Source organism: Diadema antillarum, unplaced genomic scaffold, assembly GCF_040938485.1.
Source record: "Diadema antillarum isolate AM-2024a unplaced genomic scaffold, OU_Dant_1.0 scf00000173, whole genome shotgun sequence".
In the NCBI taxonomy this organism is placed as follows: domain Eukaryota; kingdom Metazoa; phylum Echinodermata; class Echinoidea; order Diadematoida; family Diadematidae; genus Diadema; species Diadema antillarum.
In genome coordinates, this window is record NW_027271062.1 from 634744 (window position 1) to 653603 (window position 18860).

Sequence of the window (18860 nt, forward strand, 5' to 3'; positions counted from 1 at the left end):
TGCGTCCTTTTGCCAAAGTAGGGCAGTATAGTGGCTGAGTACATAATCTCTGTCCATAGACAAGCCCAGGCTGCCAGACATCTTTTCTTTTCTACTTACAAGTCTCGTAAGCTGGTGAGAGGAGTCAGTAGTGTGGATGCAATCTCCTCAATCTGATTGTGCTGGAGATATCTGGAAAGGTTGACGGAAGCGAAGCAGCAAGTGAGAATTCAAGAGTCTTCATAATGGTAAATGTTGCACATTGTTGATGATGTTGATCAAAACTGTATGGTACAAAGATATCACTGTTTATCATGCCATCTGTACATATTCTATTTTCACCATACATGTATATCATCTATTCAAAAAATGATAAGAATGTGCTCGTGTTACTGATATACTGTATAATACATGTATACATTGTAGCTTTCATACGTGATTCATATATAAATGTAAATTTTGAAATATTATCCTGCAAATTCTGATCATCTGCACAATGAAACCTATGATTATCTATCACCCCAAAGGTACTGTAAATGTCTAGAAGAACCCATTTCAAACAAAGACAATTTAGTCCAAGTATATGAAATGAGCATGTTTTTAACTCATAAGATTACAAAGATTTGTTTTTCGGGTTTTTTTTGTTGAAAGATCATCTCACAAGTTTTCATGACTACCTCTGCTGAAGGGGCAATGGTACAGAATGCACCAAGATGTGGCTTTTGCCCATCCATGCATCTACAACATATCCACCCCAAACAATCATGATGAATAGTCTACAGGTACAACGTATTGTACTCTTTTTCATCATACTTATACGCACCAATGGAAAATTCCTGATTGCAATTTGCAAATAAGATGTATTAACATCTAATGTATTCCTCCCCTGGAAACCAGCACCATGCACCTGGAATCACAACAATCTTTGTATCATGTAATACGATTTTCTGTTCGTATTCTATGTCGGTTTGTACAGTATGTTGAATTGCCAAATAAATAAAATAATAATAGTAATAATAGTAATAATAATGATAATAATAATAATAATAATAATAATAGTAATAATAATGATAATAATAATAATAATAATAATAATAATAATAATAATGATAATAATAATATTAATAATAATAATAATAACAACAACAACAACAACAACAACAACAACAACAACAACAACAACAACAACAACAACAACAACAACAACAACAACAACAACAACAATAATAATAATAATAATAATAATAATAATAATAATAATAATAAATCACATTCCTGGACTCACAGATAGATGGTGCTTGTAAGTGACGTGAAAGCATTGTCCGAGATGGTCCCAATCTGATTGTAGGACAGATCCAGGTAGTACATGGACTGTGTCGAGAGAGCGGCTGCTGGGAACTCCGTAAGTAAATTGTTTGTCAAATATCTACGCAACACGGGAGTAGGTGAGGTGAAGAGATTAGAACATTAATCTGCTTATCTACGTATATCAGCCATCTGTTGAATCTTTACCAGGTGGATTAGTGTCACACATGAACAAAGCATCAACAGAAGTTAATATTCACATATTTATAATCCAAAAAGGCACAAAACTAAAATGACAAACTATTTGAACAATTGTGTTTGTCAAGTGTCCAGCATATGGAAAAATAAGATAAGGAGACAGCACTTTGTTTGTTCAGATTTACGAAGTATCTCTTTACCTATTGCATATGTTGCAACTTTAAAGTATGGATTGCTGCAAAGCATTTATATGAATATTTGCATGTAATCAAAACAGAGTACCAAAATATCACCATCAAGCTTTCCTTACAAAATGCAAAAAGAAAAAAAAATATCTGGTAAGAAGAAAAATGAAACTATTACATGATAACAACTGAAGTGACAGAATAGATAAGTAGGTACAAAAACGAGGCTTGTGTTGAAACCACATATTTCTTGCCACAAGATAGTTTGGAAACATATGATTTGAGGTGATTTTGTGAGTAGATGAATTCGAGATCAAGAAGCACGGATACGGAAATGGAAATTTCAGCATAATTCCTACTCAAAAGAAAAAAAAAAGTTTAACAATTTTCCACCTTTGAGATGGAGGGCAGTGTGTTTCCTTTAATCGAGACAAGTTTTTCTGCTAATAGATAATATTGTGAGTGTGGTTCAACTTAAAAAAAAAATGAGAAACATATAAATTCAAATGTATATATCATTATGTATGAAATGATATGAACTAATCTACTTGTACAACAAAATGCCATGTACTTACATTCTGGTGGCAGAGATATCTTCAAAAACATTGGTGGTCAGTGAGGCTATCTGGTTGTTCTGAAGATGTCTACATTAGCAAACACGGAACCAAGAGACAAAAGAAATTGTGAGGATTTCTTAATCAACGGTATTGGGAGTCTCGAACAATGCGGTGTAGCAATAAGTCCTCCAAAAAACAACTTTGTGGACTGATGTAGACTTGATAAAAAGAAAGCGCACAAATGATTTCTTTCAAATTATATTTAAAAAAAAAATGAAATAACAATCCTTGTTGAAAAATGATGCTACAAAACAAGGAATTATGAAAAAGGAATAGCTGTATGCAGAAAATGTCTCCAGAAAAAAAAAAATTAAATATTAACGCTGCAAATGTAATGATCCTTCAGTGAACTTGAAGAGACCTCAACTTTAAAGATCCTTTTCTTCAAACTAGTATTCCTTCACTTTCATTTTCCACCATTTTATGAGATTCCATCTAGATGACTGATGTCTTACTGTAAATATAACTAGAATCCTTTCTTTAGCATTTTGAAGATTAACCCTTTTCCTGCTAGGGAAGTTGTTCACTGTGTATAACACGAAGGGATTTTTTTGAGCCAATCTGCACGCAACACATGCAAAGGGTTAACTAAAAAACAAAACAAACTGTATCTGGTGACCTTCTTTGCAGGTATTTTGAAGAAGGCTTCTATGATATTCTTACATCTTTTCCACAGTACAGGTCCCTCCACATAGCTTGCCTTCAATGGAGTCTATCACATTGTCCTGGAGATACCTGTCAAACACAGAAATCATCACTTGAATTATTTAGAAGACCTGAATACACAACTTGTGGCAAAGACCAGAGTCTATTTAATAGGATCGAGGAAAAATTATGCAGGAAAAAAAGTAATATTCTTTATTTTTCATTTATGGGTATATCATGTTCACTTACAGATTGTACGTCTAGTTAAAATGTGAAACAGGCACATGGCTATCTAATATTTGCAGGGACTCTCCAAAGATGACAGCCAAATTGGACTTGGGCTGTACACAGTTAAACCTTACATTCCTGGTTGTTCAATTAAAAAAAAAAATGTAATGCATCATCACAAAGCCATGTCATGTACAAAAGGAAGTAGTTCTTTGGTTTTGGGCAAATACGAATTCGCCAGATAATAACCTTAGTACAATCAATACAGAATTTTCATTGCAAAAAGATGCATTGCCAAAGCGAGCTTTTAAGACTTTTTTTTTTGTCCTACAGTATACTAAAATTCACTGACTTTACACCAGTGACCTGATGACCAAACTCAAATATTCTCCTACAAACCAGGAGAAGCATTCATTTTGATATTAGAGCACAGTTAGCATTTTCATCCCTATATTAAACATTGCCATAATCTCTTTCATGAAGGCACATACTGAACTTACAAAAGCTGTATCTCTTCCTCAGCACTAAAAATAAAATAGAAATATACAAAACCATTTTCATCAAGTTTAACTATTTTGCCATTTCTCTATCATTATATGCCTTCACCATCCAGGTTGCCATGACAATAAACCCACTATGACTGCAGGACAACCAATATGATTATCAACGAGTACGCCTCTAGTATTGTGTCAGTGAAATCATGCACCTTAATTCCAATACATCTAGAGTGATCACAAAATATTGTGTGTCTTGAATCCACAATCTGTACTATCACAAGCGCCATCATAATCCGTATTGTCATCACCATGATTGTACTCACAACTCGTACGAACTTCCTGTCACGTCGTAGAACGCCTCGTCTCCGATGAAGCTGATCTGGTTTGCGTTCAAGTAGCTGTGCAGAGAAACAGTCATATTATAGCGAGTCTTACAGTTATGTACACATTTAGAATGATGCATGGAATTGTGACACACATGGAAAGCGCAAATCCATCAATCTTTCAATACCCAATCAAATCTTATGAGAATTACAATGCAGGTATCATCCTCTTCTCATCCTCAAATTGGCAATACTGAATTCACTCCATATTTATACCAAAGAAAGATTTCAAGAGCTGGTTTAAGACTTTTTCGATCTGTACACAAACAGATGGATCTTTTCTTTAACCTGTTAAGGACGGACTGATTTTGCTTCAGAAAAACATCTTCCATAGACACCTGCCCGAGCATACTGGGTTAAATAAAAACACAGATTTGACTGAGAAGCTCAAAGGTTTATCTACTGAACTGTGTTGGCAATATTTAAGACTTGGCAATGAATATAGCAATTCAGAGGCTTTGAAAAATTTTGCAAACCACTTTTTTTTAATGATAAACGATTGTATGTATTACATCCAAGTTTTCACACATGTATGAAAAAAAAAGATCTCCTCTACTTGATGAAACACTACAGAAGAATAACAAAAATCATCAACAAATCAATACAGTAAACCCCCAAAGGCTGATTGATTGGTTAAAATTTAACAATTTAGGACTGAATACGGATTGACTAATACACTGATTGTTCCCCTACACACAAAGCTGCCCACTCTCACACAATTACATGCCAACCAGGAAGGTTCTAACACAGCACTCTAACAGTAATATATTTCTTTTGCCAGCATGCTGCTGCATATAGCCAAGAACTATTTTAAAAACAGGCATACCAGTCTTTTATATCGTTAACTCCTTCTATGCCAATGACTTTGGACACAGTGTCTAAAACTCTACTGAGGTTTTCTGTTCCAAAGGGTAATTGACACTCATGAATCACGCAAGGGGTTATATACTCACAAATCCCAGGAGATAGACATCTGGTAGAAGGTGTGCGTCTCTAGTGACGTCAGCTGAAGACCCCCGAGGTATCTGTGGTTGTATCACCAACAAGGAAAGAAAACAGAACCAAATTTTTAAAAGATTACTACTGAAATACACATGTACTGTATAAGCTGGTATTCTCACAAATCACCATTGGATCACAAATTTAACAGCACACGAATAGTGCATTCACTTTAGTGTCGGCATCAATTCGCCAAAACAATATCTAGCAATATTGTCTATTACCTCTTCATTCGTGAAGATATCTGCATGCGAACACAGTGTATACAGTATCACTTTCCAAGCTATGACTTACCAGGACGTCCAATCAAGCAAGGCGTCATCCCTTCTTTCTACAAAGTTTCTAATAAGAACAAAGCATTGATAGTCCTTGAAGTACACCTACATGTACATATAGTTGCAGGATTTGCTGCTAATCCTTTTAATGTTATTCCTGATACATTCCGTATTTGCCAAGCACATTGTATTTCACGAGGGTTTTATTTTTGCTAATTTCCTGAGTCAGATCGAAGCTATTCGTGAATTCAAACATTCCAAAAACATCTTTATTTAATTTGATTCTGACACAAAATATTTCTTTTAATGTCATTTCAGGAATAAGATTTTAGGAGGTTGAACATATTTCCAGTCAGTAAGATAACAGCAGCGTTATATGTCATATTGATACATCAATATTTCAAAGTTAAGAAATATTTCTTCTTTCTATATTAAACATTATTGTAACTTTAATCAAAACCTCTATGTCGGTAACTTTGTGTTGGTTTTGTGATGCAACGTCACAGTTGTCATACACCGAGACAACAACAATGACAGCATACTGGGTATAATCCACAGCCCTTGGCCCACCCTCACCAAGATTAAAGGACATCAGGACTTACATTCGGCCGACCGATGCGTCTAGGAATGCCTTGGATTGCAGGGTCTTCAGCGGGTTGCCAGTAAAGGTGAACGATTGGCTGAAAGAGAGCAAGACGGGAAACAAAGCTGGCAGAGTCTTGTCCATTTTTTCTTTCTCTGTCTTCCATGTTAAGATCAGAACGCATTAATTGATCATCTTGTTCTCTCATATGGATAGTGAAATTCAAAACATAACGTACAAAACAAGATTTGTTTATTTTTTTTTTCTCATCAAAAAAGAACAGACAGGTGAACTGCATGTTCCATTGAACAATGCAAAATATCAATGGATATGACATACGGATAGAATGTGTGCGGATGGGTCCAAAAACTTTGTTGTATACACAATAAGGGCACTCGCATGGGCCAGCAAAAGTCAAAATCTCGTGAGCTCAGTCTTTATTTGCTATGTACATTTCATGACTTTTATAGCAATTAAAGGACAAGTTCACCTTCATAAACATAAGGATTGAGAGAATGCAACAATATTAGTAGAACACATCAGTGAAAGTTTGAGGAAAATTGGACAATCGATGCAAAAGTTATGAATTTTTCAAATTTTTGTGTGGGAACCGCTGGATGAGGAGACTACTACAGCTTGTGAGTCATAGGCGTACAACAGTATAAAGAAAATGTAAAAGAAAATTCAACATATTTTCACTTTTTTCGCATAATAAAAGAACTCTTGACTTGCCTCTTTCTAAAGGCAGGGGGAATAATATTACCCATAACATTTGTCGGCAACGAGTCAGGGGAATGTGTACTTTTTTCAAAAGATGGCATTTTGTGAAATTCTCTTTATATTTTCCTTATATTGTTGTACGCATGTGACATCTAAGTTATTCATACACTGCAGTAGTCTTCTCATCCAGCGGTTACTGCACAAAAACTTCAAAAATTCATAACTTTTGAACGGATTGTCTGATTTTCCTCAAACTTTCAATGATGTGTTCTACTAATATTGCTACATTCTCTCAATCCTTATGTTTATGAAGGTGAACTTGTCCTTTAAAAATAAACAAACAAACAAACAAATGCACTACTACATTCAGGTGAAAGTTACACATAGTGTAGTTTTGATGCAGAATAAGAGAAGATATTGATAGAAGAAATTCTACCCTTTTGATCAAAGTCATTCTTTGCTGGTCAGCATGACAAAAACTTCCTACTGTAGGTCAGGAATGCACAGTTTCCTGGAGCGTCAACTCATATACAGAAAACTGATGTACAAGTTTCTCAAAATGTAACCAAGAGTGAGACTGCAGTCACCAGGAACCTGGTACGACTGTATATCAAATTGTTGCAAGGAACGGGTTAAAAGAAACAAGCATTAAAAGAACATAGGGAAAAATGACTGCAGACCCTGGATAAAGGATCTCACTGGCTGGAGAAAGCATGGTAAGGCCTATGTCCCATACAAGGGAGCTTTTTAGTATTAACCCTTTCGAAGTCAAGGAGCAAAATGCACACAAGTTTCTCACACATACATGTACAGGACAAGGCATTAAGGCCTAATGTGGCACTTAGTGGGTTAAAGAAAGTATGTCCTATAGACTCCTCTCTGTACCTTTAGTAAAAAAGAAAGAGAAGAAGAAGAAGATGAAAAAAAAAAACCTCTCCTCACCTAACTGACACTCCTTCGAAGGCCCGTGATTCGATGATGTTGATGTCATTATCACCGAGATCACTGGTTGGTTTCGGGAAAATTAAAAACAAAGAAGAGAAGAGGTTTTAATAAAGGGCACTTTCCATTTCCAGCTTAAAACTGTTAAAGGGCAACTACATTGAAACCATTTTTACATCGGCTTTCATCAAGAGAGCAAAGTTGAATGCAATAGAAAAATGGTCAAATTTTCAACAGATCTGACATGAAATAATAAAGTTACACATATTTACATCACATGGGAAATACACAATATTCACGTCATGAGATGCACTGGATTTTCTTGCTCCCTACGTAAAGTACTCACAAGAAACTTGTTGCCAAATTTAGAAATGTTCCAGTCTTCACAGCTGTGATACGGTTGTTTTGGAGATACCTAGAAATGTGAAGATAAAAATGCATACATACCAAAGACAAGCAGAAGACTGATATTTTTTTTTCTCACTTCACTCGAAGCATCTCTAAAACGATTTAGAAATCTATAATACTAGACTTGTATCTCACTACGTACAACAACATATCACACTTAACCAATTAGAAAGATGACCACATGGATGTATAATTGAGTCATGTTCTTCAATACACCTGTTGTATGTCAATGTTCATGGTATCTATTGAACCCTTGGTAAAGACATTGAGAACAGATTGATGTAGAGGATTTTCAATCATTCATTTTGAATTGAATTTGAATTGATATGATTTAACGTGACATTTACAATATGTAAAAAGTTAACTTGCAGGCAAGCAACCATAGCCGGAAGACCCCAGAAGGAATTATACCCCCATCTCACTAGACAGCGATTCTGTTACGACCGTCAAAAATCGACAAAGCGCGGCAGATCATGGCTAAAGCGCGGCGGATCGTGGCTTGATCGCTTTAAATCTTCTCCATCGTATGTTGAGCGGTTCAGAAGCGCGGAGGGTCGCCACCATCGCCATGGTCGGCGACCTTGCTACGGAAGTTTTGAACATGTCCAAAACTAGCGAGGTCGCTGTGGTTTTAGAGTGTATCACAATTACCTCACGAGCGCATTCAAAGCGCCACATTTGTAACTCTGACAGGGTAGCAACGCGTTAGGCGTAACTCAAGCGCATCGAAAGCGGCCCCCATCGCCCATGAAAATTACCACTTTTACAGCATTATGTAACTGGAACTATAACCATGAACAAAATAAAGCGATGCACAGACCAGGAAGGTGGACATGGAGAAAAGCGTATAAAATTTATTGTTCCACGTACACTCAGAACAAATCTACTCTGTTTGTTAAATTGTTAGTTTGTCATTACCATTGCAAGTCAATGAAAGTAAATTAAGTTGTAATCTTTTCAAATATATCTTCATAAAATTGTCTCATTGTAGGATATGATTTGTTGTTTGCTCGTAAGCCGGTTCTTTAATATTGTATACACATTTTACCCTTTTAAAGATAACATAAAGTTTTGGTACCTCAAAAGTTTCCCTGAATTTCCTGGTCTTAGTTTGTGTTTCAGGTTAAAGTACCTTTCATATAACTAACACTGTGAGACTTCCTCGCCCCAAAGTGCTCTCATGTCTTAGTAATCATGCAATAATGGTTTCGCGCCAGAGCAGAGCGGGCTCTGAAAAATTCGAATGAGCCATTAGTTTGACTCGACGCGGTACCGCGACAATCAATATACACGTATTGTACGAAACCATTATTGCAATTGCATTATTGTAAAACAGTGCTGTTACAATAGCAGCGTAGCATCATCCCTCCGTTGAAGGTCTATTTTGTGTAATATATCTTTGCTTGTATATCTTTTTTATGACTGAAAATAAATACAATGCAATACAATACAACTGCAGCAGCTCCCAATGTGATAATACTGGCCTACTCCATTGCCAGTGCTATGTTTCCACATGGGTGGAGCAATCAGGAATGTTCTCCCATGGGGGAAAAATATATATATATTCATATATATATTTACATAATTGCAAATAATATATTCATATTCTTACATAATATATAACTAATAGCAATATATATATTTATGAATATATATATGTGACTGTGCATCACAAAACGAACAAAAAAATGTACACACTGATTTTGCGCGAGGACTGAAAATAAGCGAAATGGGTAAACCTAGCCGATCTTGACTTTTTCATATTTTCTGAAAAAGCCAGTCTTCTTTTACATTATGCTAAAATTTGGTATCATAAAACGGGCAGGAAAGTGTGTTTTTTAGAAGTTTATCTCGAACATTTTTTGGTAGTACTAGTGTGATTAGGTGTGTCTTTATAGAGTCCCCTTTTCATTTCTGAAATACCTTGTACACACTCTTCACTTTCAACTCTAATAACTTTTGAAAGGATAATGCTACTGCTTTGAAAGTTGGCATTAATTATGGACAGAATGTGATAATGATCGAGGCATACTTAATTTCAGTTTAATCTGATAATTCCTTCATTGTTGTTACCCCAGTGGTTTACTTCCTGTTTTTTGTCCCATTCATTGCACAGCCAGCACGGCTTGGTAAAGATTAAGCGCTTGAATAGACACTGTACTTCAGAGCCTCTTTTCTCAGTTCACACTTTTCCCGAGTATGTGCTTTTATTCTTTCCAATATTTAGATAGGTTAGGAGAGTCCATTTGATTTGAGTTATACATCATTTTAAAGCTTTAATTCTGCTCTTTCAGAATATGGTCTTAAATAAAAATTCATGTCTGGCAACTTTTTGTTTGTTTTGTGGTGCAGGGTCACATATTTATTTATTTATACATAATAAATTATTTATATATATATATATATATATATATATATATATTGATAAGGTAGTCCACGTGTTGGCAAGATAAAAAGATAAGTAACAAAGCTGCAACAAAGTTCATGCTGTATTCACCAACGGTTTATTTCTTCACACAAATTTTCGAGCGTCTCGCCGCCCTTTCTCAAGTGTTGATGAAACACTTGAGAAAGGGCGGCGAGACGCTCGAAAATTTGTGTGAAGAAATAAACCGTTGGTGAATACAGCATGAACTTTGTTGCAGCTTTGTTACTTATCTTTTTTATATATATATATATATATATATATATATATATATATATATATATATATATATATATATATATATATATATTTACATAATTGCAAATAAGGGAGGCAACAGATAATTGAAACAGCAATGAGCACAAATTCACGTATGCACTACAAGTGTGAAACATACAATTTTGTACACAATAAAGCTGCTGCATAAAGTGCACACCTACAAGTGACTACAATGATGTACTCCATGAGGGAGCTGTGTCTCATGCAGGTTTGTTGTTGAAATTGTTTCAATGGCTATCATGTGGCCTTTTGAGTTCAAGGTATGTTATCAGACTCCACCAGAGTAGTTTCACTACTGTATACGATATATAACCCATGCAATTATTATGACAGATGATGAGTTTGATTGTCTGGAAAAAGGACAGGAATGGTTAACCTTTACGCTATTTTGACAGACCACGTCAGGTCGAGTTAACCTATTGAGGACAGGCTGATTTTGCTACAACACGTATTTCCCATGCACATAAACCCGTGCCCGAGTATACTCGACACTTGTCCTCAACATGTTAATAATTGAGCCATTTTCCTTTGTCTTGTTGCTTAAATCTGCCCTCACAGCAATAGCATTTCAAGCTATTGATTATTAGGCATCTTCAGTTGTTAGTCATGAGATCATACTGCATACAAGATATATTTTGTGCGGATGTTACTTTTGCTTTTAATTTTGTGAGTCTGCAGCTACTCAAGAATTTTAATACAGCACACAAACATACTACTTTGATCCTGACAGGAATGCAATGTGCATGCGTACATTTGTCTGTCCATTTCTGCACTCCACAATAGAGAAATTCAATCACCTGAGAAATTGTCAGAAGTTTTGATACATGAAAAATTAGACTAATATGGCTTACACAGAAATCAATTGAAGCATATTCTGGATTTCGAACTCACAAATAGGTGATGGTCTTGTTGTGAAAGTCCTCTCCCATGGGGAGGTCGGTCAGCTCGTTGCTGTACAGGTAGAGGTAGGGGGTGCCCGTGATGTGTCGGAACGTGCCGTCCTCGATGTACGCAATCTCGTTGGCGTGGAGGAAGAGTCCCGAGGTGAGAGGGCAGTCTTCAAAATGGGTGACCAGGATGCGGCCTATTCGGTTGGAGCTCAAGTCCCTGTTAAGTCAAGTTGAACACAATTGTCTGTATCCAATATACCATGTAGCAGCTTGCGAATTAATGGTACCGGTATGTAGTCATCAACACGCTGATCTTGTAGGAGGAATCTAGATATCTCATGAGCCAACTGTTTGAAGCCATCCAAGTTTAGACAGCTTAGACAAACTTGTAAAATTTTGAGCTGGGCAACCCAATGCACATAAACACAACACAATTAGGCGCAACATACCAAGTCATGGTACCACAAATTAGGGTTAATCCATTGAGGACAAGCTGATTTTGCCGTAACACACATTTCCCAGAGACGCCTGTCCGAGTATATTTGGGACTAGTACCGGTAGTCTTCTACGGATTAATTAACAATCACTGCTGAGACCGAACATGACACAGTAAAAAAACAGGTATGGACAAGTGTGTCTACATGGCACTGCACGCATATTACTGGCAAAATCCAATATACCAGTACCCAGGTAATGCAATATGATTTTGAAATAGTGTCTAAGAAGGCAATAAATGCAATATATGACGCATATCATCGCTGGCCCCGGGTGACAAGACCTTGTATCTGCAATTTTGGTGAAAAAGACTTTTTTGAATTAATGGTCAGACAATCACTTAAGTGATGTCTTGTCCAAATCCTAGATGTCTTACCCCAAAAATGAAGCCACCACGGAATGTCAAAGGAATGTCTATCCCATTGCATACAAAACTTTGGCTGCCATGTTTGTTTGTTTTTTAGCTCTCCAGAACATTTGCCATTTTGTGGATACGAGGCCTGTCGCCCCAGCAACGATATGATGGTAACACTCACAGTCTGTTGAGACTTGTGCATCCATCAAACGCCGTCTCAGGGATGGTGTCGATGTTGTTGCTGGACAGGGTCAACGTCGACAGCGACGAGAGGTTCATGAAGGGGTTCTCGTGAAGGAAGTGGAAGGAGTTACTGCCCAGAGATCTGAGGGCAGAAACAAAAACAAATCAGTAGACCTACATGTAACAGTCTGTGTGTCGACCCTAATATCATAAGGGTGTCACCTGCTTCCTTTTGCCGAAGTATTTATGATTGTGTGCAAATATAAATAATTTGACAAAAGGAAGCAAGTGACAGTCATATCATCATGAGGTTGTAACTTGCTTCCTTTTGCCATTAAAAGTATTTCAGATTTTTAGCAAACATGAAAAATTTGGCCAAAGGAAGCAAGTGACAATCATATCATGAGAATGTTACTTGATTCCTTTTGCCAAAGTATTATAGAGTTGCAGTAAACATAAAAAAAAAATTGGCAAAAGGAAGCAAGTGACAATCATATCATAAGGATGTTACTTGTTCCATTTTGCCAAAGTATTTTAGATTGTGTGTAAATATAAATGATTTGGCAAAGGGAAGCAAGTAACAATCATATCCTGAGGTTGAAACTTGCTTCCTCTTGTCATTTTTTTAAATTCAATTTTGTGCACTTGCTTCCTTTTGCCACCCAAATATCTCAGAAATGGGCCGAAACTGTAACTTTTGGATTTTTCAGTGAAATAGAGCATGCCTCAAATATGCCAAATCAATAAAAAAGTAAATATCCATAAAAATGTCACTTGCTTCCTTTTTGCCAAAGTAGGGCAGCGTGGACCTGTGTGTTTATACAATAACTAATTCATATTTTATAGTTTCTGTTCTTCCCAAATTATCAGTTTCTTTGTTTCTCAGTTGGTCAAACACTTAATAACTCCTTTTCAAATATGACATATGAATCCAACAGCGTGCCTGATGAAACATCTTGTGGAATTTAAGTGCAAACAGAGAATGAACCAGGTGCAATGACCAGAATAACCCATCAAATAACACTCACATTAATATCACTGTCTTGTATATAACTCTATTATTAATGCCAAATTCTAGGTTTTATAGAACATCTTGTTGGTTTTAGGTGAATGTGCAAGCAAGTATCATTTGTGAGGATTGAATAATTATTACTAAGAAGGTGCTGATCCCAGGATCTAAAAACCAATGTGGTTATTACTATTTTGAGGCTCATGTGAAGATAAGTGAAAATACAACCTGGCTATACATACATGCATCATTTTCCATATTAATTTGAAAAAGGGCTCGATGGAATGTGAGTATAATCATGTCTCCCAATCAAAATAGCATACAAGGTTTATACACATCTTGCTTGACCTATTTCAGCATGCCTTCCCCTCTGGACTAGCACAAAAAATCTTCACATGTCGATGCTTTTCTTCATAAAAGTCAAGTTAAACTCAAATGTGCATCCCTTTTGACACATACTCTCATCGTTAAAGGGATGATACAGTTTTGGTTGAGATGGGATTTTGAGATAATGAGAACCCTCTCAGAAAATATGAATTTAAAAGAACATATAATTCTATGAAGAATCAAAAGTTTACATGACAAAAATTGGTTTAAAAATGGCTGAGATATCCAAAACAAAGCAATCCTGGTAAAAGCCATACAGTAGGCCTACAGTATGGGGGAAGAAACAATTTTCAATACATGTTCTAATCCCTCTTTATCAACTGAAAGGGGTGTTATAAGTCAATAATTGAGGATATTAAAGGTATATATAACACCGAAAACGGGGTTTGACTTTTTCACTCAATTTAAATGCCTTTGTTGTATATGATTTATTATGTGACTGTACGTATTGCCACTATTGATGTATTGATGATTCGTTGTTGTTGTTGTTGTCATAATGATTACACTTTGTTTGTGTTCTGTATTTAAATGTATTTTATTTTGTCTTACTGTATTTTCATCCCTGTAAATCAGACGCAAATTCAGCCATACTGCTGCAAAGTTTGATGATCAATAAACCATTCGCCCAACCAACCATGTCTGATAAGCTGCAAGGTAGCTACATGAATGAACTGTGGAAAAGGAACACTCACATGGAGGCAATGTCAGCCGGAAAAGCCCCATCCTCGATGGTAACGATGGCATTGCTGGTGAGGTCTAGGGTACGGAGAGTGGTCACGTTGGAGAAAGCGCCCTCTAGAAGGTATGTCAGATCGTTACTGGCCAGTCCCCTGTAAAACACACAGAAGCAGGTAAAATCATGCGACTGCCATAGTAAACTAGAGAAGCACTCTGAGAGCGCAGACCTCCGCCAAGCATGCCGCCCATTTCCACCCGCACTGACCTTGTTCTTCCACAGAGATCAGTGATTTCCACCAAAGATAGTAGCAAGCGTCTTTGATTTCCACCCATACGTACTGCATTGTGTGCTGAAAGCCGCCCAATTTCCCAATATAGCAGCCTTTGTTACGTCATAAACCCTCAGCTGCACCGCTCGCCTCACCCTGGCAAAAAACTAGAGCACGCACTTTAGTGCGCACATGCAAACCTCAAATACGCGCAGCCTTAACTCCCAAGTTCATTCACCCTACCTGCCAAAATATCAAAAATCCTTCATAAATTCCCCCAAAATTCTCGGATCACTGCTAAAAGTTAATCGTTTGTTACTTGTGTCATTCTAAGCCTTTCCTGCAAGTTTCATCTCAATCCGTTAACTACTTTTTGAGTTATTTTGCACACGGACAAATGAACGAACCAACCAACCAACTAACTAACACACAAACCAACGGTAACGAAAACATAACCTCCCCCCTTGGCGGAGGTAATAATCACTTCACAGACTCTTTTAATATTGAACTGTTTGAAATTGATACATCCAACTATCAGCAATTTCATGACAACTATCCGAATACAACCACACTGAATCTCACAGTGGCCATGCATTTCACAAGCTCCTAAATTCCTCAGAATACGCAATTCAATGTGATTTGTGATTTTTACCTCTGCCAAAGAGTCTATATGATTCTGATGGCATTACTTTGTTTGCTTGGCCATCTGTTTTGTAGAGTACGTCAAAAAGTTCTGACTGGATTTGGATAAAAATCATTTATAAAAGCAAAAGTTATTATGACAAGAAACAGGAGAGTGACTGCAATAGATAACCATCTGGATCCAGGACACTTTTTTTTTTTCATTTCTTGTTCTTTTTTCATTCCTTTTTATTCTTTTTTTTTTTAATTGTCATTGGCAAATACGGCTAATGCATATGGTGTTCCATCTATGGGTAATACAGGTGTGCACACATTGTAGAAGTTACATCACTTTGGAAGTCATCATCAAACGGCTCTCTGAAAGGGTTCATAAACGCACTGCAGTCTGAAATTAAAGAGACCCACCATACAGAGTTTACAGCGTAGCACATTAAGAGTAGAGGTAAAAGGAGGATTATTTTGAATTTCATGGTTGTTCACTCACAGATAGTTCAGAGACTGTAGCCTCTCCTGGTACTGGACTGCTGCTGGTACGTAGTTGAAGTTGTTGGAATCCATGTGTCTGTGTCAACGAATCATAGCAAGGAGAAAAACAAATAAAACAACAGAGTATTAGATCACAATATTATAATTGACATTGCACTGGTAACAAGTGCAATCGCAGCCTGTATTTGCATATTTATTGAACACGTGAGAAGCGGTTTCTAAAAATAAAAAAAGCTCCACAAAGTCTCACAACTTCAATAACCTATTGAGGATGAGTTCCGAGTGTACTCGGGCAGGTCTCTATGAGAAATGCATGTTGCAGTAAAATCAAATCATCCTCAACGGGTTAATTTTCACCTTATTGTGATCAAATGTTACAACGTACATTTCGTGCTTGAACATATGAAATTTCATTCTTTCTTGTCACAATACCTTTATCTGGTCTAGAATTCCCCTTCACTGTAAAAAAGGAGGAAAAGAAAAAAAGATACATACATATAGAGACTGACACTGTATATAAAATATCATAAAAGCAGAAATTTATAGAGAATCTAGAAATATGACAAGTTTGATATCTACGGAAAGCTAAGAAGCTAGTTAACAAAACTGGATATCTTTTAGACGATGTAACTTTACCTCCAAACTGTTTTTGAGATTGAAAAATCACCCAATTTCCATGACCACGTAGCTCCGTTCGCTACAAGAAACATCAGATTTGAGCGACGTCACCCAATGTGTATGAGCTGATTTGCCGTACGGCTATATGAGACACTCTCTGGCAAAACCCGAAACTTCCTCGGCAAATGTGATTTCACGCTACAGCCCGAAAAAGGTCAAAAAAATGACCTACCTCAGGGACCAAATTGACATTTTGGTATCACGCTTTAGGGGAAGTATTCTAGTTTCTGATTGATATCAACATTTCGAAATACAACCTACAAAATGTGGAGTTTTGAAGAGAAAAGTGGGATGTCAATCTCAAATGTTATCCAAAATCTTACGTCTAACGACCAAATCGCCTTCGCTTACGGCGAAAATGACTCTTCTTTTGGCGATTGTGTCTTAAATATTCTGCGTTGAACCCTGACACATTTGGTACCTACAGAAAGCTCTACCTCTGCTTATTCCAAATATGGTCATGGCATGATGTGATGCTACTCACTTTCATTCATAAATTCGTCCAAAACATGCGTAAGTTTATGCAAATCGTCTCCCAGACGCGTAAACAGGCCAAGACACTTGATCGAAATACGTGCAACCTACGTGTTATACTATGGGGATCACTGCAGCAGCGGTGCATGCTTGCATGCAACACCTGTATCGTGACTGCTGCTCAGCACGGAATGTTGCCGTTTCCCGCTTTGTTAGACTTTTTTTTTTAGCAAGTTGAGGTAAAATTAGAATTTAAACCAACACACAAGAGAAAAAGAAGGTCACATTTATCTAACAAACCTTCATCATGCCATTTCGAAGAAGAATCAAGCTGAAATCACGGCATCAAGGAATACCTCTTCACTGCCGATTCTGCTGGTACTGTTGTACGTACACCTGATCACGGCAATCGCGAATCTTGAGCTGATTACGGTAGGTTTTGTGCATTTCAAACGTCGTATTTCCGTAAATTTACAGGTGTAAAAATGATTTCCAATCAATTACAGCTCTTTGACTTAGTTATCATCCTTCATGAGTATGTAAGATTACCTCACCTACACGCAATTCCCCCACAATGATTGATTTGTTGTGTCAATAACAGCAGCAAATTGTGTCTGTACGAAGGAACAGCTGATCACAGCAATCGTGAATCTTGAGCTGACGATAGGTTTTGTGGTTTTAAAACTTTGTTTTTCCGTAAATTTATGGGTGTAAAATATGATTCCAATGAACACAAACAAACAAACAATTTCACGACGTGAATATATAGTTTTGGCGGACGATTTATTCCACATTGACAACAAATTACACACCAATTTCCTGAAAAGTACACACAGTTTGCCTATAGATACGTAAATCCCACTGGGTTGCATACACACGTGGTAACGTCACAGATTTGGCACTTTTCGTAGCCGCATCGAACTTTTTCCAGTGCTCAAATTTGGTAAAAATGAAGATTCTTATATTCAAAGCAGAGACAACTTTATTGCATGATTTATGTCAGAAATTAATCAAAATAACATTAAATGATGGAAAAACAGTCAATTTATGATCTTATTTCCTATGAATTTCTTCTTTAATTGTAAGTAGTTTTATGTATGGTCCTACAGTCTATCATGTGTCATTGTGGAAACCCCCTGTGTGCCACATTATTCTAAGACAGCAACATATCCATGCTTTGAGAAAATATTCTGTTTTTCATATCTATGTAACTTATGTAAATATTGGTTTTCAAAGTTTGACAAGTAGTGAGCGAAGCTGTAGAGAAAATGCCAAGCTTTGCTTTGACGTAAAATGCATGAAATATCTATGAGTCTTTTTTTTCCTTCAAATGACCAGCAGCTACATTGCTGTAAAGGCATGACTTTTGCACACAAAATAGTTACAGAAACTTGTAATTTATATGAAAATTGAGTAGGGAGCCCTACTTGCTAGCCAATCGCCACATAAATTGCAAGCTACAAACTGTATATATGAGAGGAATGGAATCGCGAGAAATGCTTTCATTATACCGTGGCATTTGGCGATTTATCGATCGGTTTGGGCGGGTTTGTGCGTTTGAGCAGAATATGCGAAGTTGGCACGCCGTCAACTGAGTCGGGCGTGCGAACGTGGCACATAAAGAATTAACTGACACAGAAAGCCTA

The 18860-nt window shown here is 36.8% G+C and overlaps 1 protein-coding gene across 1 annotated transcript in view; it reads right to left on the reverse strand.

Annotated features, from left to right (window-relative positions):
- Positions 1 to 18860, reverse strand: part of LOC139722854 (uncharacterized) — a gene marked incomplete at its 5' end in the record, with an annotated part of 105016 nt that overhangs the window by 71120 nt on the left and 15036 nt on the right. The window contains 13 exons of the mRNA XM_071634140.1: positions 100 to 171; positions 1265 to 1405; positions 2243 to 2311; positions 2948 to 3019; positions 3978 to 4052; positions 4991 to 5062; positions 5914 to 5991; positions 7557 to 7619; positions 7903 to 7971; positions 11560 to 11775; positions 12590 to 12733; positions 14680 to 14817; positions 16061 to 16138. Of these exons, the coding sequence (XP_071490241.1) occupies positions 100 to 171; positions 1265 to 1405; positions 2243 to 2311; positions 2948 to 3019; positions 3978 to 4052; positions 4991 to 5062; positions 5914 to 5991; positions 7557 to 7619; positions 7903 to 7971; positions 11560 to 11775; positions 12590 to 12733; positions 14680 to 14817; positions 16061 to 16138 (1287 nt within the window). The remainder of the gene's footprint in view (positions 1 to 99; positions 172 to 1264; positions 1406 to 2242; positions 2312 to 2947; positions 3020 to 3977; positions 4053 to 4990; positions 5063 to 5913; positions 5992 to 7556; positions 7620 to 7902; positions 7972 to 11559; positions 11776 to 12589; positions 12734 to 14679; positions 14818 to 16060; positions 16139 to 18860) is intronic.